At 35.4% G+C, this 22,192-nt stretch overlaps 6 protein-coding genes across 6 annotated transcripts; 4 read left to right on the top strand and 2 right to left on the bottom strand.

Moving 5' to 3' along the window:
• Positions 1 to 3,955: 3,955 nt before the first annotated feature.
• On the top strand, positions 3,956 to 5,673 carry LOC106393814. The gene is made up of 2 exons (XM_022714838.2): positions 3,956 to 5,090; positions 5,236 to 5,673. The coding sequence occupies exons 1-2, from the start codon at positions 4,917 to 4,919 to the stop codon at positions 5,584 to 5,586; spliced, it is 525 nt and encodes a 174-aa protein (XP_022570559.1). The 5' UTR covers positions 3,956 to 4,916; the 3' UTR covers positions 5,587 to 5,673.
• A 3,892-nt stretch (positions 5,674 to 9,565) lies between these two features.
• Positions 9,566 to 11,090, bottom strand: LOC106395904 (mRNA-decapping enzyme subunit 2-like). Its single transcript, XM_013836226.3, has one exon. It carries the CDS (start codon positions 10,789 to 10,791, stop codon positions 9,922 to 9,924), a length of 870 nt encoding a protein of 289 aa, XP_013691680.2. The 5' UTR covers positions 10,792 to 11,090; the 3' UTR covers positions 9,566 to 9,921.
• A 5-nt stretch (positions 11,091 to 11,095) lies between these two features.
• LOC106449614 (mRNA-decapping enzyme subunit 2-like) lies at positions 11,096 to 13,016 on the bottom strand (the record flags this gene model as incomplete). Its single annotated transcript, XM_013891350.3, has 1 exon — positions 11,096 to 13,016. A coding segment is annotated over one exon (906 nt), but the record flags the coding sequence as incomplete, so codon positions are not given.
• A 319-nt stretch (positions 13,017 to 13,335) lies between these two features.
• LOC106446144 (glutaredoxin-C2) lies at positions 13,336 to 15,295 on the top strand. Its single transcript, XM_048753298.1, has 4 exons — positions 13,336 to 13,545; positions 13,780 to 13,868; positions 14,772 to 14,870; positions 14,979 to 15,295. Exons 1-4 carry the CDS (start codon positions 13,490 to 13,492, stop codon positions 15,068 to 15,070), a joined length of 336 nt encoding a protein of 111 aa, XP_048609255.1. The 5' UTR covers positions 13,336 to 13,489; the 3' UTR covers positions 15,071 to 15,295.
• An 858-nt stretch (positions 15,296 to 16,153) lies between these two features.
• On the top strand, positions 16,154 to 18,124 carry LOC106449613. Its single transcript, XM_013891349.3, has 3 exons — positions 16,154 to 16,930; positions 17,019 to 17,729; positions 17,809 to 18,124. The coding sequence occupies exons 1-3, from the start codon at positions 16,238 to 16,240 to the stop codon at positions 17,926 to 17,928; spliced, it is 1,524 nt and encodes a 507-aa protein (XP_013746803.3). The 5' UTR covers positions 16,154 to 16,237; the 3' UTR covers positions 17,929 to 18,124.
• A 1,253-nt stretch (positions 18,125 to 19,377) lies between these two features.
• On the top strand, positions 19,378 to 22,008 carry LOC106446143 (zinc finger CCCH domain-containing protein 59). Its single transcript, XM_048753527.1, is given in 7 exon segments — positions 19,378 to 19,945; positions 19,948 to 20,445; positions 20,532 to 20,717; positions 20,839 to 20,940; positions 21,028 to 21,360; positions 21,457 to 21,554; positions 21,655 to 22,008. Coding segments are annotated over 7 exon segments (1,383 nt in total). The 5' UTR covers positions 19,378 to 19,912; the 3' UTR covers positions 21,788 to 22,008.
• The last annotated feature ends 184 nt before the right edge of the window (positions 22,009 to 22,192 follow it).

Below are 22,192 nucleotides of genomic sequence, written 5' to 3'. Positions count from 1 at the left end.
ATCTCCACCGTTGATATAACTCAATCTAACGGACAAAAGTGATTCAGTTTAATATTTTTTTTTTGCATTATCTCTTTCATCTTCTTTCTCACGATCTTTCGTCTCCTCGTCTCTCTCTCCCCATCTCTTCAATCTTCTTGCTCATGATAACTCATCTGAAATCCTCCTCTCCCATCATCTCATATCATGCAATCATCTTCTCCTATCAATCCTCCTCTTTCATCACCTATTCAATCCTCATCTCACGATCTCTCAAACTCGTCGTCTGTCGTAACGGGTTCCAGCTCACCACCATCACCATGACCTCGCCTCCTCCTCTTTGGGTTGTCTCTTCTTACGTGTTCATCTTCTTTTCATCTTTTATTTTCTAATAAAATCTATTACTTTTTGCTCACAGATCTGGAATAATGATGAAAGGGATGCGCGCCAGAGGTGAAGGTTGACATAGCGGAGATGCGCCGGAGGTGTTACTGTATTAGGTTTAACTAGTAAATAGGTTTAGGTTAAATCTTGGTTTAAGTTGTTGGTTTAGTTTTGATTTATTTTCTAATTTGTATACCATATTCCTTTTGTAAACCAGTTTTATTATAAATCAGTTTAAATAATAAACAAAATTTTAAATATATAAACCAATTTAAATTTTAATTATGTTTTTATTTTTAAACATTTAAATTTCCATAAAAAAATTTTAATATAAGTAATAGCATTTATGACACGCTTTTAAATAATATTTAATTGCAGATAGAAAAGCGCTATCGTATCGGAAGAAAAGATAGAAGCGCAAAAACCTCTATCTAATGTCCTTTACCTATTATGACGGGCTATGATACAGCGCTTCAAAAACCGCTATAGTATCGTTATATAGCGTTATTCGTCCGCTATTAAAACACATTTTTCTTGTAGTGAAAGTCAGAATGGGAGACAAAACTTGACACCAAAGGTAGCAACAAACTTGTATATAGACAGAGTAAGTAAGTTTATCTTTTAACTGAAGCTGGAGGATATCACTGAAACAACTGCTACTACTTCTGCTTAAGACCAGATCCATTTGTAAATGCTTCATAAGGAATAATAGTGGCTTGAGATTCTTTGCTGGAGAAGAACATATATATAAGCTACTTTCTTTCTACCTTTAGGAAAAATGCGCTATGGATTTGATATTTCAGAAGAATAGTGGATTTGAAGATAGACTAAATCAATGTCAAGGAAGATATGAATGAGATGTGTGATTGGACTGTTGAGATGTTCTCAAGGGACATTACTTACTGCAAATTTGCCAAAAACCGAGTTCTATACATACAAATCCGAAGCTCGAGCTTTGCTCAAACGGAATGCAGATAAAAGGTCTTTGATTGTTCATAACTAAGTTTAAATTCTCCATAGAAGCTTTTTTTTTTGTAACCGAACCGGAGCGGGCTGAACCGGACCGGAATACTGAACCGTAAGTAGGTGACGTGAAGATGAAGTTTAGTTTATTTCTATATTATTGTTATTTGTTTTAAGTCTTTCACCAAAAAAGTCTTTGTTCTACTTGTTATCGTTTCATCTAGGGTATGACTGGTTTCCCCGCTATCACCCAAAAGCGGTTGTTGGTGATTTGCAACAATCACTCAAACCGATCTAAACCGCTTCAAACCATTCTAAATCTCATAAATTCAAAAGTTGGTTAGCGTTTGCGGTTGCGGACGGTTGCGAGAAAATAATTTTTTTCTTATTTTTTAAATAAGTATAAATACAAAAATAAAAATATTCAATAAAATTTTAAATTGGAATTATAAAAATACTTAAATATATCTGTTATATTTTAATTAATATCATAAAAAATTTAAATAAAAATATTTTCTATAGTTTTAAAATTTTTTAAAAAATTTAAACTATAACTTTCTAAATATAATTTTTATATTTATTATAATATTATAATTTTTGATATTTTTATAGTTATATAAATGTAAATATTGTTAATTTATTATTTAACCGCTGCTGCATTTGGTAGTTAATCGGTCGTACAAATCTTTTAAAACCGCTATAAACCGCTATAAACCGCAACTACCTGCATCTGCAAATTCCCATGACCGCAACCGCTGCGTTTGAACCATGTACTTAGTTGTTAATAAGGGAGACTAAGTTATCCTATAGTTTAGGAACCCTCAACTTCCAGTATTGTAGGAATCAATGATTCCAACCTCTGTTTCGTTTCTTTATAAATCAATGAGAAAGCCAAAAAGAGGCAATATCAATTGCTCAAAAAAGTATCTGTGTTCTTAGTTTTAGTTTTTTAAGCTTTGATCAAGTTCATTGCTATCAATATTGTTTTGAAAATCATTTTTTCCTTTTTTACGAGTCTTTCCTTTTTAGAAAGAGGATTTTTCAGATACGTCTAAGATTTTCTTACACGTGCCAGATCCCAGCCATTCACCACACCAACTTGACGGCGAGGAGAAAAAAACGACAGCCCAAACAAAAAGCCCAATTAAATATTGAACAGATAAAAAAAAAGAATTCTTGTTTCAAAATCGACGGCTGATCGTTTTCAGCAATGCCGTTGTTGTTTTATGATCTCTCTCTTATCGAACCTTGGCCATTTTTTTCTCTTGTGATTTCTTTCGATTTGTATGTTTGTGAAGATGTTGTTGTCGTCGAATCTGTGTTAACCTATATAGCTTTGAGCCTTTGATTGTGTGTGTGCTTATTAAGTATCCACGACCAGCTGAAGCCTGTTGAGTTCCCTTTCCAGGAGGCTTGTTGCGAGGGTCTTTAGGCCACCATTTCGGATATCCTGTCATCTTAAAACATGAAGTCGCATCATATCCTTTGTATAAGACCTTATGTAGTCTCGATTAGTTGAACAACCATAGTATCTATCTGACATATGTCTGGAAGAGTCTTTAGGCCAACCTGGAGCCAAAGAGCGAGAGCCATTCGCAGGTGAAACTTGAGTAGCAAAACTCTTCACCGGAACTTCAGATGTTACACTCTGACGAATTGTTTCATTCTGAACTATCGTTTGATAGACACTATCCAAATCCGGAAGAGGCGTTATTGCACAAAGTTGGGATCGAATAACCCCATGAACTGGATCATCTAAACCAGCGAGAAAATCATGAATTTTCAGAATCTCTCTTTCCTTATCGTGACCTGCATTCAGATTGCACTCACACTTACCACATCCACACCGTTTGGTTTCCATACACTCGGAAATCCCATCCCAGATCTTCGTTAATCGTCCAAAGTAATCATCCACCATTGTTCCATTTTGCTTGCGGGTCGCTAAGGAATTCCGGAGCTGCTAGAGATGAGCCCCACTCTTGATTGAAAATCTCTTCTTGATGACATCCTAGAGCTCTTAGCGACTTCCCGAGTTGAAATCGTCGACCGAATCTTTGGCTCGATGGTCTCTTTGATCCAACCAACTATGAGATGATTGTTGATCTACTTATTACTACATTCATTACTAATTAAAAGACTATAATAATAAATTATTATTTATGTTTTCTTTTTTTTTACCAATTACTATTTATCTTTTTATAAAAATTCTTACGTATATTTTTAAAAAAAAAATATTTGTACACCATATTCATTTTTAATAAATAAATTTAAAAACCACACAATTTTTTTCAGTTATATCCAGTCAATAATTTTATTTGATTAAGGTTTAGTTATGTGTTTTCTGTTTTTAATTTTATCAAATCAACAATTTTATTTGATTAATGTTTAGTTATGTGTTTTCTGTTTTTAATTTTAACTTTTTATTAAAAGGTATTTTCAGATAACAACACAATATATATATAAATTATCTTTAAAATTCTTAGAGACATATTTATCTTTTATTTAATCTTATCAAAATATAAGAAAATTTTATTTATTTTATTTGACTTAAAATATTTTATTTTAGAAAGATAGATTTATTAATGTACATAAACAAAATAACTGGTGTTTTAATTTATAAGTAAATATATCAAAATAGTTATTGTAGTTAAAATTATTAATTGACGAATATTTTATGTAGCATATCATTTTGATTGTCGCAAAACAAAAAATTACAAATAATTAAAATCTATTATCTATAAGGAATATTATATATTACAAATCGAACAAACACCTATACATTCTTGTGTTGTGAAATATTATGTATGTTTATTCTATTAAAATAAACATCTGTGCAAGTGCACTAATCAAACTATATTATCTAATTAAAACAATATAATATAAATTATACATGTAAATTATACAATTATCTAATTGAAAATAAATTATTTATTAATTATTATACTATATTTATTTAATAAATATTTATATCTGTGTATAAAATATTCTGCACAAGAGCACATATTCAGCTAATCTATTATTATTCTACAAAAAATTATTGAATAAAATTATGTCGCTATACAATTATGAATGTGATATTTCACTATTCAGGTAATACGAATCATACCTAATAATTATATATATAGATAATTAGATTATTCAAACTTTTTTTTTTGAAACTCTGATTATTCAAACTAAATAATAGAAATCAACTAAAAATATGATAGGTAATAGACTGAAAAACAATACATATCTCTTCTTTTTTTTTTATTGCAGCATACCGTCTTTTTATGTGATGCCTGTTTTGTGTTTGTCATTGTTCTTTCTTTCTTTCAACAACGGATACCCAACTCACTTATGTCATTAACCCAATCGAGGAGAATTAGGATCATTGACCAAATATTGGTCATTTATGGTCGCAGACCAAATTCTCCCAAAAATTAAAGGATAAATTGACTAGATCGATCTGTATTCTCTAGCTTTCATTGATGTAAACCAAATTCTAATACATTGAACAATTCTGAAACACGACTAAGGGGTTGTATCTAATATTATGCAAAACAATATATAACCATAACCACTTTAAGTTACAAACAATATATAACGAAGCGATGGCTTCTCTCTATTCTTGTTTTGTTGTCGGTTCTCTGGCAGTTTTGTTACAGTTTCTCTTTGTCTCTGCTTCAACAAAATCCATCAACGCCATATGCCAAAGTGTCACTGACAAAGCCTTCTGCGTCAATACTTTGACTGCGTATCCTCCGGCCGCTTCTGCCACCAGCACGGTACTAATCGTCTTTTTTTTTCTAGATTAACCATTAGATAGAGATACAACAGTTTGTTACTCTACAACTGTTTTAGTAATTTCTCAGTCGATTTCTTTTTTCTTTACCAACATTAAAGTTTCAAAGTTATCGTTTTAATTTGAAGTTCCAAGCGGCTGAGGCGGCGCTCAGCCTTAGCATATCCTACGCCGGGAAATCAGCAAGTTTCGCCGCAAATGCGGCAAACCAGAATCCAAACATGAAGAAGCAGTTCGCTGCGTGTAAGGATGCATATGCGACAATTATAGCATCTATCAAGAGTGCTGCCGCAGAACTCAAGGAATCTCCAGATACGGCTAACTATGATGTCATGGTTTGTAGGGACAGCTCGACGATCGTGAAGAATTTGATCAGGAAAAATGTAGACAAGGATTCGAAGATGCTTATAAAGATGACATTGATGATGGAGAGGCTTCTTGCTATTGCTGTTGGAGCCACCGTTGCTGTTGGTGGGTAAAGACAAGGACGAGGAGATTATTTAATACTAAGAAATACCACTACAAGAAAACAGCGGCATACTGAGGGAAAAAATCGTCGGTATGTCGTCGGAATAACGCTATTCCGACGACATACCGACGAAAAAAGTTCTTGGAAATAACTCCTCGGAAATTCATCTTTCCTCGGAAATCCCTCGGAAATTTCCGACGGAATTCCGAGGAAATTCATTTCCTCGGAATATTCCGAGGACTTTTTTCGTCGGAAATTCCTCGGAATATTCCGAGGAATATGTCGTCGAAATATTCCGAGGGATACACTTCCTCGGAATATTTCCAAAATTCAAAAAAAAAATTATAAATTTATTTTTTTAAATTGAAATTCAAAAATATAAAATTAAAATTGAAATAGAAAACATATTTAAAATACAAAAAATAAAAAAATAGTTTTTATAAATAAAAAAATGTTTTATAAATACAAAATTAGTTTTAATAAATATAAATATTTTTATAAATATGAAATCATCTTTTTATAAATACAAAATAGTTTTTATAAATACAAAAAATAATAAAATAGTGTTTATAAATAAAAAAAATGTTTTATAAATACAAAATTAGTTTTAATAAATATAAATATTTTTATAGATATGAAATCATCTTTTTATAAATACAAAATAGTATTTATAAATACAAAAAATAATAAAATAATGTTTATAAATCAAAAAATGTTTTATAAATACAAAATTAATTTTAAAATATGAAATCATCTTTTATAAATCCAAAAAACGAATTTATATACAAAGAACATTTTGTATATTTAAAAATAGTTTTTATAAATACAAAAATAAAAAAATAGTGTTTATAAATCAAAAAAATGTTTTATAAATACAAAATTAGTTTTAATAAATATAAATATTTTTATAAATATGAAATCATCTTTTATAAATCCAAAAATCGAATTTATATACAAAAACGTTTTGTAAAATCGAATTTATATAAACGTTTTGTAAATACAAAAAATAATAAACAATTTATAAAAAAAGTTCTAAATCAATTCAACACAACCAAATCACAATTCTAAACCTATTACACAACAAATCACAATCCTACCCAATCACCCTAACAAAAATCTATCAAAAAACTTCTAAAATCATCAAATCTACTTAAAAACCTAACAAATAGGACCTAAGAGAGTGGGATAAGGTCCTTACATGATTTGTAAAGGAATGGAAAGGATTCGCCGGAGAGATCGTCGCGAGAGAAGGTGGAGAACGCCGGAAGGAGAGAGAGATCGCCGGAGAGGAAGAAGAGAGAAATGGGGAAGAAGAGAGAAATGGGGAAGAAGATGCGGTTCGAGTTTATAAAACCTTGGGTCTGACGGATATTTTCCGTCGGAATTCCCTCAGTATTTTCAATTTCAATTTTCGCGAAATATTTGGCGGCTTGTTTGCCCGGTTAAATGAAAATATTCCGAGGAAATTCCGACGGCCACTTAAATATCCGTCGGAATTTCCTCGGAATATTTTCATTAATTCGAGGAAAAAGAATATCATGTGCATGTATTTCTATTAATTTATATTGTTCCTCGGAATTTCCTCGGAATATTCCGAGGAAATACCGAGGAACTAGTGTTTGGGGTTTCAAAACATCAATTTTTTTTGCCGTATTTCATTTCTTATACAATTGTAATGCATACCATTGAGGATTCTTTGTATAGATGAGCATAAACCATGAAATAAAAAATTTCAAAACGAATTGTAAGTATTCCCTTTACCGTTCATTAAAGTGTATAAGTGTTTCTCTTATGTTGTGGGGATTTCGTTCATACAATCGGAAAAGTGTTTATTATAGGGTAATGAACAAATTTTTGACTTCATAATGAACGTAGGACACTTAATAAGGGTTATATAGGTGTTATTCAAACCGCAAAACGTTGTTTTCGGTTTAAAAACCCTATTTCCTCCGAATTTCCTCGGAATATTCCGAGGAAATTCCGAGGAAATCCTTTTCTTCCTCATAATTCCGTCGGAATATTCCGAGGAAATTCTGAGGAACTAGTGTTTGGGGTTTCAAAATCTCGAATGTTTTTTTATAAACGGATCGATCGATGTATTTATGTCCAAAAACGCATCGATCGATCACTAAGATGGACCAAAGCGTAACAATGTGATCGATCGATGAGATTATCCCATCGATCGATCAAGGATATCAAGTGTTCCTCGGAATTTCCTCGGAATATTTCGAGGAAATTCTGAGGAACTAGTGTTTGGGGTTTCAAAATCTCGAATGTTTTTTTATAAACGGATCGATCGATGTATTTATGTCCAAAAACGCATCGATCGATCACTAAAATGGACCAAAGCGTAACAATGTGATCGATCGATGAGATTATCCCATCGATCGATCAAGGATATCAAGTGTTCCTCGGAATTTCCTCGGAATATTTCGAGGAAATTCTGAGGAACTAGTGTTTGGGGTTTCAAAATCTTCCGAGGAAATTCTGAGGAACTAGTGTTTGGGGTTTCAAAATCTCGAATGTTTTTTTATAAACGGATCGATCGATGTATTTATGTCCAAAAACGCATCGATCGATCACTAAGATGGACCAAAGCGTAACAATGTGATCGATCGATGAGATTATCCCATCGATCGATCAAGGATATCAAGTGTTCCTCGGAATTTCCTCGGAATATTCCGAAGAAATTCTGAGGAACTAGTGTTTGGAGTTTCAAAATCTCGAATGTTTTTTTATAAACGGATCGATCGATGTATTTATGTCCAAAAACGCATCGATCGATCACTAAGATGGACCAAAGCGTAACAATGTGATCGATCGATGGGTATATGTCCAAAAACGCATCGATCGATCACTAGTTCGTCGGAATTTCCTCGGAATATTCCGACGGATTGATGTTTCCTCGGAATTCCGTCGGTATATTCCGAGGATTTCATTTTGGGTTTCCTCGGAATTTCCTCGGAAATTCCTCGGGAAATTCCGAGGATTTCATTTTCCGTCGGAATGTCCGTCAGAATACCGATGTTTTCTTGTAGTGTACAGTACATTCTTTTGGTTTAGTTTGGTCTGAGAGGATCAATACATTTATCTAAGAAAACTTTTTCTCTCTCTCTCTTGTTTTTAGTCGTAATTTGCGTTTTCCTTTCGACTACATTTATTTCTCTTTTCTCGTTGGAACATGAACATTATGCATGTTTTAAGAAAACTATTTCAATGGGAATATGTCAAACAACTTTTGTTTTGTGCCAGAAAATATGTACACTTTTAACCTGGATCGCAAACCAATGGCTTCGATCTCACTTTTTAGATAAATAGTAAAATCGATTGTTTATCTGATAGTCTTTTATTCACTGATAAATAGTAGAATCAAGCCAATTAAAAAGCTACATACAGCTTAAGAGCGAGCTTAAAAGCTACTAAAGCTCTTCTTCTTCTAGGCTTTGCTTCCTCTCCATCTCATCTCTTGATTCTCCTCAATCAATATCCATCGTGCCGTTTAAATTTCATAGTGTAAACTCTAGCCTTATAGTGTGAATTTGTAAACTCTATCAATAACCTCGCAGAGTGTGAATTTCTTTTTTAACGAGCCTAACACATGGAGTTTCTAGTGTTTTTAGTAGGTTACAGGCTTCCTGCGTGGTGCGGTGCTAAGATGAGTTTTGTCCATACATATAGACATCGAGCCAAACCAAAATCAGCGATCTTGGAATTTAGATTTAATTAGTTAGATTATGTTTATCATTTCTCTTATCAACAAGATTCTTGATTAGCCCTGCACCTCTCATCGCACCTCCAACATGTTTAAAAGTTATGTTATCTAGATTCTTGATTAAGAGATTGCTTTGGCAAAGCAAGAACATATAGAAACAACAACGAGAAGGTGTACCATGTGGGCTCTGGTTAATCCCGATCACATAAAAGTCTAAAACTCCTGAAGGTGCAGTCATGTAGATAATAAATAAATTCTTGAAATAAACAAAATGGCCTAATATTAGCTCAGTTTGTTAGTGCTTCCTGCTAATAACGCAAGGGTCATAGGTTCGAAACCTGAATTTGCTCCACGCAATGCAAGATAAAAGGTCTTTGATTGTACATAACTTAGTTTAATTCTCCATAGAAGCATCTATATTATAATTTGTATGTATAAGTTACTTGGTCTGAAATTAAGAAGAAAAACGTTTTAGAAATAAAGAATAAAGCTTGGTTTCATTAACTACTGGATATACAATATAATCATGTACAACAAACTAAATAGCAAAGTATATCTCATGTACTATTTTGCTCTACAATCCGACCACACCATATAGCTCCCAATATTTGACCATATGATGACTGACTCTACTCAAGAACAAATTCCCAAGGCCGGCAAAATTGCAGACTTGTTGACCTTTAGAGACTGTCTCCAAGGTTTTACATTGTATCTTCTTTCCGTTGTTGTTATTGTTATTGTTGTCGTTGTCTTCTTTGTTGCAGTCCACACGCAGAGTGGTGGTTTAAGGGGCTTGTCAATGCTCAGAGGAGACAGATGCTTTGATATCCACGACTTCAAGGATGCTAGAAAAGGTGCAACCTCAAACAACTTGAGACCAGCGAATCCACTTTCAAGCCCATCAAGCCGAAACCATGAGATTTGACTGATCTCCTTCTTCGTTTGTGGCGCAAAAGCTGTATCATCTCTCACGCCAACGACAATGTAAAGCCTCACTCTCTTCTTTCCTTCGAATGTAATCTCGATGTATTCTTCTTTATTAAGCAGCTTCGATACATCACACCCTGTCTCCTCGAGGACCTCTCGTATAGCGCAAACATCATCTTCTTCGTTCGTATTCTTCTTCCCTCGTGGAAAGCTCCAATTCGATGATTGTTTCCATCCCTTGACCAGCAAGCAACGTTCGTATGTCTCGTCCAATATAATCGCACCAGTGACCGGGATTCGAGACTTGTAAGAGAAAAAGTCTCTAAATATCATATCCATGTATCCAACGTGAGGTCTCAACGCATCGGAGTTGTTGAATAAGAGACGAGTAAACTCTCCAAAGGACAGCGACTTTAGGGTTTTGTCGTTTTCGACAACGTTATCTTCGTAGTACCAGTGAGCACTCTCTACAAGAAACATGAGTCGATTCAAAGACTGTTTTTCTTCCTCGGGGCCGTTCACAACAAATCGAGTGTAGAGATCGTCCAGAATTTTCTTCGACGGGAGGCTCGACATTATTTTTCTTGCGTAACACTCCAGCTTCTTCTTAGAACTCTACAATCAGTGTGGGATTTTATTTTATTTTTTTGTTGTATGAGATAGTACGAGTGCTCTTTGGATGTATATTTATACTCGTTTTGATCGTTAATATCTAATATTTTTTTAACAACGGTAATATCTGATACGATTTAAGAAAATCACCTTTTCCTTTTTTACGAGTCTTTCCTTTTTAGAAAACAAAGATATTTGAGATAATCCAAGATTTCCTTTTTTTTTTTTTTTTTGAACTTTCCCAACAAAATATTGAACAGATAAATAAATAGAATTCTCGTTTCCAAGACGGCTAATCGTCGTCGTCGAAATCTGTGTTTATGTATATGGCTTTGATTGTGTGTGTGTGTGCGCGCTTATTAAGCATCCATAGATGTATATCTACCCGGGTTTGTGTTGTGCGACTGTGTAAGTTTGTATGTTTGAGGTTAATGAGAAAAGGTTAACAATGTAGACATAAAAGTATTCTCTCTTTTCTTTACAAGAATGAACAAATACAAAGAGAGTAAAGAGAAAGAGAGAGAGTGTGAAACACAAGCAAAACAGAGAGATACGTCGGAATTAAAACAGAGAGTGTAAGAACAAAATAGAGACGTTCAAGAGATAACAAAAACAGAGTAAGAAAGAGCTGGCCATGAGAGTGAAGGTTCAGCAAAATCACAACAAGCTAGAGCCTAGAGGAGAGGTATCAATGCAACAACTGCGAAGACTTATACTTAAAGAGCACACCCATTTGTTGTTTGCTTCTATCAGGAATAATAAAACTGTTCTGAGCCATATATAGATGTGAGCTTTGTCTGAAATGTTTTATATTTGTTTAGAAGTTGGTATTGAAACCTGTGATCAATTATGTTATAATCTTCTGGATATAAAAGTAGGTTTTCTAGTGATTTTATTCTCGTAACGTTTTGAGGTAAAGAGAAACTAGAGTCATTTATGTGAAAACTCAAAAGTAATTGAAAGATGCAAAATTAGGTTAGGAAAACTGAGATTATTGGCTAGACAAGAGCAAAATAGACAGGCGCTTTGGAGATTTGAACATAAAACTTGAAAGAGCAAAAAGAGGTGGTCGCAACCATTCTTATCTAAACCCATCATCAAAAGGATCTCACACCTGTCCCTACTAACCATGCATTATCATGTACAAGAATTAAACCTTTCCTTCTAAAAAAACGAGAGGTATAAACAAAATAGCGAAAAAATAATTAACATATCCAACTGTTTTGCTCTACATACCCCACCAATCCAACTGCATCTAGCTCCCAATTGACCACCCATATACATCAAGCTGAAGAACATGGTTCCTTGGCCGGCAAGAGCGCTAATGTGTTGAACTTCAGAGACTGTTTCGAGGCTCTTTTATTGTAGCTTCTTTCCGCTTTTGTTGTTGTTGTTGTTGTCTTTGCATTCCACACGCAGATTGATTTAAGTGGCTTCTCAGGTCTCCGTGCTACAGAAGACGGATGCTTTGATATCCATGACTTCAAATTTGCGAGAAAAGGTGCCACCATGTACAACTTGAGACCAGTAACTCCTCCATCATCAAGCCGATCAAGCGGATGCCATACGATTTGACTGATTTCCTTCTTGGTCAATGGTGCAAAAGCTGTATCATCTTTTACACCAGCGACAATGAAAAGCCGCACTGTTTGCTCTCCTCTGAACGTAAACTCAATATAGTCTTCTTTCTTAAGCAGCTCGGAGACATCAAAGCCAGTTTCCTCTAACACCTCGCGTATAGCACAAGCGTAGTCCTCTTCGTCCTTACTCTTCTTCCCACGCGGAAAGCTCCAAGTTGATGATTTTTTCCAACCCTTGACCAACAAGCAACGTTCATATGTCTCGTCCAAGATAATCACACCCGCGACCGGAACTCGACTCTTGTAAGAACTGAAATCTCTGAATATGTCATCGATATGAGCAAGGTAAGGACTGAACAGCTCACAGCTTTTGAATACGAGGCACGTAAACCCTTTAAACGGCAGCGACTTGAGCCTAGGATCGTTCTCTACGACGTTATCTTCGTAGTACCAATAAGCACTCTCAACAAGAAACAAAATTCTTTCGAATGACTGTCGATCTTCTTCAGGGGCATTCAGAACAAATCGAATGCAAAGATCTTCAAGAAGCTCATTCGATGGGACACGTACTTTCTGATCTTCTTCGACGTCATATGTTTTTTCTTCTCTTTAATTTCTTGTGTAGTAATATTGCTTCTTCTCTCCTAGTTATAAAACCCTAAGCAGTGCTCTCTGGAAGTATATGTATATTATCGACTCTCTGGATGTATTATATACAAATATACTAAATATTTGATTTTGTTTATCCTTTTGTGAAAAGGATTATTGCAAAAATTTAGATATTTTTTTGGTAGGGAAGAGAGCTTCGTTCTACACGTGCGGACGTGCCAGACTCCACACACCAACCTGACGACGACGGCCCAGAAAAGCCCAATAAAATATTGAAAGCGAATAAATTAATTAATTCACGTTTCAAAATGGACGGCTGATATTAAACAAAAGCTTCATCTTGTTGACCAGATGACAAAAGTCTTCAACTGCGTATTTATAAAGCGGACCGGCTCACCTCTTCTCAAGACATTCCATTTCATTCTCCTCCTCAATAAAAAGCGAATCTAGGGTTTTCATAATTTCGAAGGAAGATGGCGATGCAGAAGGCTAAAGAGATCGTTTCCGGCAACGCCGTCGTTGTTTTCAGGTCCCTCTCTTCTCGATTCTCCATTTTTTTCTCGCTTTTTTATTTTAATGGTTGTTTATGAACATGTTTGGTAATCGGAGTCTGTGTTTGTGTAAATGGATTTGATTGTGTGCATGTTTACATGAAAAAATATTACGATTATAAAGCATGGATGTATCTAGACGCTTTTGTGTACCAAAGGGGTGCGAGTCTGTTGTTTTGTGTGATCTGATCGGTTTATTTTGGGAATTGCAGCAAGTCGTTTTGCCCATACTGTGTGAGAGTGAAGGAGCTTTTGCAACAATTGGGAGCTAAATTCATCGCCGTTGAGCTCGACAAAGAGAGTAATAATCAAAGATTCCTCTGTTTTTTTATTGGTTTTCAGAAAGTTGTGGTTGTTTCTCTTTCTCTTGCATGTATTCCTTAGAGATTCTTGTTTAGGTTTTTGATCCAAGTTTAGGTTTTGTCCATGAACCCGCTTTAGAAAAATTCTCTGCTTCCTCTGTCATACAAGTTTAGGTTTTTGTTTGATCCTTGTATATTTGATGTTTTATTTACAGGCGCTTCATCGAAATCTTCTCTCTTTCTCTGGAGATTCATATTTAGTTTATTAATTCAATACAAGTATAGGTTTTGCTTCGTGAACCCCCACTGTTGTGGAATGTTTCTCTGTTTCTCTTACAGTTTAGGTTTTTGTTCATGAGCCCATCATTTAAAGTTTCTTGGTTTTCCCTAGAAGAGATTTGTGTTTAGGTTACTGATCCAACTATAGGTTTTGCCCTTGTAATTTTATTTCATTTACCATCTTTTACTGTTTCATACAGTTCTGTTTGTTTGTATATTTGAGATTCGGGTTTACATTTTTGTTTGTACTACCAAGTTTAGGTTCTGTCCTTGTTCACATTGTCGGAAATTTGTTTTCAGAGCAAGTTCTGATTGTTCTCTTGCCCCCCCTACATATTCATGTTTAGGTTATTGATCCACGTACTGGTTTTATTCATGAACCAGCTCTAGAATGTTTCTCTCCTTTCTCTGAAGATTCTAGTTTAGGTTTTACGTTTGGTCCTTATACTGGCACTGCTCACGGGCCCATCACTCAAAAAAATTCTCTAATAATTCGATTTAGGTTTCTGACCAAAGTATATGTTTCTGGGGCCTTGCCAGTCGATTAGTATATTACACTGATTCAGACTCACTGGGAACTCGAAACTCAAGCATTGTTCATTGCTGTTGTTGTTATAATACAGGTGATGGTAGCCAAGTTCAATCAGCTCTGGCAGAATGGACAGGACAACGCACCGTTCCCAATGTGTTCATAGGTGAAAAACACATCGGTGGCTGCGATTGTAAGAGAACTAGATCGCAACTCTCTTTCTAATTTTTTTAAATAGATTTTCTGATTTTTCCTTGTGTTTTCTCTAAACCAATCTTGTGTGATATTCATTGTTTTGTAGCTGTAACAAACCTGCACAGAGACGGCAAGTTGGTTCCTATGTTGACTGAAGCTGGAGCTATTGCTGCAACAGCTGGAACTACTTCTGCTTAAAGCGCACAATCAATTTGTGATTTGCTTCTTTCAGGAATAAAATATGTTTGAGCAATAAATCTGAACTTTATCTGAAATGTTTTAAAGTTAATTGTTGTTATGTCGAAGTCGGTATTGAACTTCTGATACATTTGTTATAATTATCAGCATTTGCTAGTATTGTATGGGTATGAATGGTGAAAGAATAATGCTATTAGATCATCTATATATATATTTGGTTATGTATTGTACTGGTTGGTTTAGTTTCCTTTTACTAAACCAATCTGATATAAAAGACAACGGCTTGTAACAAACTTTGGTTAAGAAAGCTTTAATTGAAAACATTCGATAGGGTATTAGAGCCATCTATGGTTTCTTCGTTTTCGATTTTTTAATGTTCTTAAAAAAAATTATTATTTACAAAAAATAATAATAATCTCTCATTCTCATTCTTTGTAAAAAATTAAAGAACCAATTTTTTTTTTTTTAGATTTGAGAAGGAATAATCATTTTTTTTTCATTTTTGCTATTTTATTCACGTATATTCTTTTTCTATTCGTTTCTTTTGTTTCTCGAATGCTGTTGAGGTTGCATTTACAAGTCATAGCAATGAACCGTAAACTCTTGATTTTCAATACACAGTAAGAAGTTGAAATTACTAGTGTTAAACCATCATTAACGCTGAAACCATGAACCGGTTTCTTAGAAATTTTTTTTTTTGTATGAAAAAAAAATTAAAAAACGAACCAATTGTGGATCGCCACGTGTAAGTGGTACCCGAGAATAGTAAAAAATCCCTCCAAAATCGGTCTTTATTTAACACTTCTAAAAACAGATTTTTACAAAAATAATGAGACCCAACACTAAAAATCCCACTTAAATCCTCCTGTTAATTATGCCCTTAGACCGTAAAGAAATGGGCTAAAACCTGAAAAATTTATTACAAAAAAATAAACTCCGATATTCTCGAGGAGACTTTACAGTTCATTGGATGATATATTTTCTTGGCAATATCTAAGGATATTTTCTTGGCAATATCTAAGGATATTTTCTTGGGAATTTATATTGCAATTTCCAAGCATTAAATTGAAGAGGAATGGAATATACTGGAATTATTCGTTTAACATTTTGAAACCTTTTCAGATTCGCAACCACTAGTTCCTCTATATATGTAGAGGGATTACCTCTATGAGTAAAGCCACACTTGATTCTTTTTTCGTTTTCCTAAGCCTCCCAATGTCTAAAAGTAAAAAGTTTAGTTTGAAACTTCTCGTCGATGAGAAGAGAAACAAAGTTGTTTTGGCTGAGGCGGATCATGATTTCGTGGACGTGCTCATCAGCCTTTTGAGTCTACCAATGGGAAAAATTGCTAGATTGCTGGAGAGTCATAAGGATTTGCAGACAGTCCTAGCTTGTTATCAAAACCTTAACAGAAGCGTTGCAGATATGGGCATCGAACATTTTGAGACTGAAGCTTGCAAGAGTATGTTACTGTCTCCCAAGAGTTCTTATGAGATTCACTGTAGAAAGCTCAAGCTGAATATGGGTGATACTGATGCCACCAAGTTCTTTATATGCTCAAATTATCTTAGTGATGATAGTACTTGCGGCCATGTATACAGCAATTTTAACACCTCAACATGTCGTTGTGGAGATAGGATGAGCACTCGGATTTTTACATCAGAAGAAGATCAAGGTGGAGAAGAGTTTGGAAATAGTGTAGATGGAGTGTTTGTCAATTGCAGATCCTCATTCATTGTGACTGATAATTTGAAAGTATCAGTGAACTCTATTGGTGTTATCATGAATGTTCTTAATGATCAAGGATACACTGATTTTAGTGATCTTCAAGAAACCCTACTTGACATAGGGTTCGAAGAGGTACTGTTCTTATCTTCCTTATTTTGCATCATTATCGTTTATAAATAACCTCTTTAATAACATCTACTATTACTTGTCTAAATCTTAGGTGCTGACTCTTTTGGGATGTTTTTTCACTACCGAAACTCCCTTAACATGCGCGTTCCTGATGAAACCTTGCATGACCCTCAAAATTCTATCGCCGCATCTTCAAAACTCGGAGATTGTAGAACCAAGCAGTGTATTCTCTGTGAAACTTTTTGTTAGAAAGTTTGATAATGAGATTCTTTATGCAGAGTGCAATTCAGACTTCATCGATGCACTTCTCAGTTTTCTGATCTTCCCTCTTGAGTTGATCTGCTCATTATCCAGCATTTTGGGATGTGTCGAAAATTTGTGCAGAAGCCCTTGTAGAAAAGCATCAGCTTCCAATTTCAATCAAGTTCCTGATTATTATAGTTGCAGTAGCAACACTATGTTCGGCTATCTCCCTTCTCCATCACCAGTGTATGAATGTTTTGTTCCTCGCAATTCTAGCGATTCTTGGAGTTGCCAATTAGCCAGGCAGATTCAGTGGTCTATGGATCTTCTCATAATAAGTGGCGATATTGTGAAAATGTCTCCTAACAATCCGAAAGTAATTTCTGGAAGTTCATCAAGATGTGACACCGGGTTTATGAAGAAAAACACAAAGTTCATTGTGTCTAATGATCTGAATATATCTCCTATGAATTCATTTTCTACTATTGGCTTGTTGAAGAAGATGCAGGTGAACATCAGTGATCTCGAGGAGCAGCAAATTAGCATTTCTAGAGCAGAGGTGAGTATGGTTGTAGTTTTTAGCCTTCTTTTGTTACATCCTTTTTGCCGCAGTGTTAAGGTTTTTGCTTCTTTTGCAGCTTATCAGCATTCTCAGAGCTTCTTTGGTCTCGTCCTCTGCATTGACCAATGGTCTCTCAAACTTTCTCGTGAAGAAACCAAAAAGAAGAAACTTGAATGCCATAAGAAACATAAACTGAAGAATATGGATGGAGTCATCTCTGTTTCTTAGGATCATGTCTTACATCTTTTAGATTTCTGCATTATTTATTTCAAGCTTCAGTTTCTTTTCTATTTCTCTAAGATTTTCATTTATTTTGGTTTGAGTTTGATGATTTTTCTATATACCTTTTTTTAATACGTTAAGCATTAACAATTGCATTTTGTTTTGTCTTATCATACTTTGTTTTAAGCTAGAAGCATGACCGATGCGTAAATTTGCTAGATTGTTGAATAATAATAATCACAGCTTGTTATCAAAATCCTTTACAGAAGTGTTGCAGATAGGTGGTGATCCGGTTAATCCGTATGTTGATGGACTCGAGAATCAATGTTCATGAAACACCGATTCTCATCTCACTTGTAAATAATTTTGGATTGAAGAAGAGATTCTAAAATGAGAACAAGGAAGAACTTTCCTGGAAAAATTACAGAGAGAAAGAGATGAACCAACCATCTCACAATTACAATATCTTGATTGCTCTAACCCTTTGCTTTACACCCTTTTATAGCTCATTTCTTCAGTAACAACCCCGATGACTTGACAACTTCTTTCCTGTACCAGTGGAAGCATCGAACTTGGTTTGCCGCTTGAGAAATGAAGAAGAAGGTATAGGTGAAGAAAAGGAAGTGAGACCCAAACCAGCAAAGCAGACCATTGGTGTCTAATTATTTGTTTTTTAAATTTAAATGATAAATTTTAACATTTATAAGCAAAGGAAATTAAAATATAATGGTGGATATTTCGAACTACACTTGCTTCTGGATAGATGCGTGGGACAGAGGGCTCGTGGTACTACCACGGACGATACGTTTTTGTATCTCTATGAGAATCGACTGAATAACTCCTTGGGTCTAGTCGGTGGAACCGGTGAACCACGCGAGCTGGTTAGTGGGGGCACCGAATTAGTACGAAAGTTGTAACATGGGTTTTGCAAAACCACAGAAAACACGACTTAATTCAGAATATTCATCTACAATTTATAAAAATATATTATCTTCAAAATCAAAATTATCTTCAAAATCCTTATTCATAACGGTATAAATCGTATCTTTAACAAAATCGTTTTACAAATATACCAATCTGTAACAGACTAAAGAAAAAAACTGTAACAAACTCGGTTGCAATTTTGAGAAGATCTATTGCAAAAATTCATCTACATATCTAACGAAATTCCTAAACTATTATAAAAAGATATATATATATAGCACTAAAATATTGGAACATTTATATGAAGAGGAAATTAAAATATAACAGTTTGAAGAAGAAAATAAGACAGGGGATTGTGCCCCAGGTAAAGATAAACGGAAAACACAGTTTAACTTTATTCCTTCTTCTTGAACATTTATATGGGCCTTGATTGAGCCCAACATAAAAACCATACCAATAAACCTCCACGGCCATCTATAAATACATCTCAAACGCAGGAACTAATTCGTCCGTCTCTTTGCTTCTTCTCACCGCGTCAGAAAAAAAAAAACAAAACTCTCTTTTTAATCGCTCTCTCCCGAGTCGAAGATATAGATTGTACGTTCGTGTGATCTCTCAGGTTTGCTTCTTCTTCGACTCCGGATCTACGATGATTTCTTCGTGCTTTCAATTTCGGTTTCCGCTTCGTCTCGATCTTCGCCGTCCCTAGGAAGCTAGGGTTTCGCCGATGAAGGATGATGGAATCAAATCAATCCGATTGGTGTTTTTGTGCATAGTTAGGGTTTTGATACGTATGAACACGCTCGCGAATTCGGAAGATCGATCATCTACGGTGTTACGATTAGATTAGGGTTAGGAATAGAGATTAGATTGATTTGGTTTAGTTTTTGATTCCTGTGGACTTGGTGCGCTACGATACTTGGATTTGTTAGCATGAACTTGGGAGTATCAGAGGATTGGAGGTTTTTTTTATTCTCATCGTCTTCTTACTCCTTGGAAGCGTGTTACTCTTCTGAGAGTTTCTGTGGATCATCATGGATGAAGCAGCAACAGCAATCGTCTCTGTGGTGTACAGTCTGCTAAAGTTAGTGTTTTTCTCAATGTGTTTTATAGTATGAGTTACAAGGCTCCAAGGAGATACTCTAATGGAAGGAAATTCGGAGTGGAAAGACAGCAAGATTTCGCAGCTGATATAGCTCCCAGAAGACCTTATGAAAACAAGGGTCCTAATAAGTGGTCGAGGAATCTGGTTTGGACGGCTTCAGATGCCAACAAGCCAAGGAAGAATGGTAACACCTATATGTCAACGAAACCACAAGTTTCAGGCGCAGGAGCTCTTGTGTCAAACAAGCAGAGGAAGGATTCTGCATATGTGCAACGAAGCTCATCAGTTTCAGACACGAGAGGTTGGGGGTCTAATGATAAAGGCAGTCCCAAGTCTAAGGAATGTGTGTGTAAGTTTTGGAAAGCTGGAAATTGCAAAAAGGGTGATCAATGCTCTTTCTTGCACTCTTGGACTTGCCTCCCTGGATTGGTCATGGTAGCTGCTCTTGAAGGACACAAGAAGGTTTGTTTCCTTTTTACTCTTTGACTTTTGGCTAAATGAAAAAGGTTTTTCTTTAGCTAACTTGTAAATATTGTTGTTGCATATAGGATCTGAAGGGGATTGCACTTCCTCAGGGTTCAGATAAACTCTTTTCAGCCGGTAGCGATGGTACATTGCGAATATGGGACTGCCACACTGGCCAGTGTGTTCATACAATCAACCTCCAGGCAGAAGCAGGGTCTTTAATCTGTGAAGGACCATGGGTTTTCCTTGGCTTGCCAAATGCTGTAAAGGTTAGTTTAAGGAATCTCATATACTTTTGCAGTTATGCCAGTCGTCTATACTCTTGAGTGGGATTTGCTGTGTTGTCTTTGGCTCTGGTCTCATAGGTTTTGTTTATATACAACTCTGCAGGCTTTTAACGTTCAAACCAGTAAAGATTTACATCTTAACGGAGCGGTTGGTCAGGTCCATGCTATAACCGTTGGCAATGGAATGCTTTTTGCTGGGACAAGTGTAAGTATTTTAGTTTCCTTTCTCCCTTTCTAATTGTGTTAGCTCTCTGCTTCCTTGTTGGTTCTAAAGTAAGTTGCTTTTGTGCAGTCTGGTAGTATATCTGTCTGGAAAGCAACTGATTCCAAGTCTGATCCTTTCACATATCTCACATCTCTGGAGGGACATCATAGCAGTGAAGTCACATGCTTTATTGTTGGGGGTCAGCGACTATACTCTGGTTCTGTTGATAGAACAATAAAGGTGTGGGATCTCAATACACTGGAATGTACAATGACACTGAGGCAACATACCGGCGCGGTCACGTCGCTCTTATGTTGGGATCAGTATCTCATATCGTCTTCTTTGGATGGGAGCATCAAAGTTTGGGCTTGTTCTGACAGTGGCAGCTTGAAAGTTACTAATACACGCAGACAAGAACAAGTAAGTTTTGTATACACACCTTATATTCATAACAAAGAACCACGCTTGGTGCTAACGTAAAACGTGTCTTAATGTTTTCTTTGTGGTTTGGAACAGAGTGTGCATACTCTTTGTGGGATGAGCGATGCAGAGGGCAAACCGATCATGTTCTGCTCTTACCAAAACGGAACAGTCAGCATATGCGATCTACCATCGTAAGTGGGGCTTAGTCTTAGTGTTTCTCCTGTTATATTGTTACTGTAACCTTAATCATTGTTACTCAATTCGTTCTATATTTTGGGGTTATGCGGACAGTTTTGAAGAGAGAGGAAAGATGTTCTCGACGAACACGGTCGGTGCAATCACAGTTGGTCCTGAAGGGTTGTTATTCACCGGAGACAAGAGTGGGAAGCTGCGTGTTTGGAATTTAGCTGGCACCAAAGTTTAACAATTTAACAATTCTCGGTTGATTTAATATGTACATGAAATTGTTCTTATGTAATGGCTGGGGTACTAAGAAAGAAATTAATTCTGAAATGCGCTCATTAAAGTTTATCAGGGCTTTGTTCCGTAATTCAAACTAGATTTTGACCCGCGCTTTCAAAGCGCGGATCAATAACTATTTGGTTAAATTTTTCAATTTGAAAGTTATTAAATTTTTGGTTTGAATTTTACTATTTCAGTTTACATCTATAACTGAGATCAAATTAATTTTGATGGTCATTCGAGTTTTAGATTTGTGTCGGTTCGGGTTATTCGGTTTTCAAGTTATAGGGGTTAGGTGTTTCAGACCCGTTTATGAACCACATTTTTTGGATTAGATCAGTTCGGGTAATGTTGGGTTTGAGTCGGG

Source organism: Brassica napus, chromosome C4 (assembly GCF_020379485.1).
Source record: "Brassica napus cultivar Da-Ae chromosome C4, Da-Ae, whole genome shotgun sequence".
Taxonomy (NCBI): Eukaryota; Viridiplantae; Streptophyta; class Magnoliopsida; order Brassicales; family Brassicaceae; genus Brassica; species Brassica napus.
This window is presented reverse-complemented; position numbering and strand designations above follow the sequence as displayed.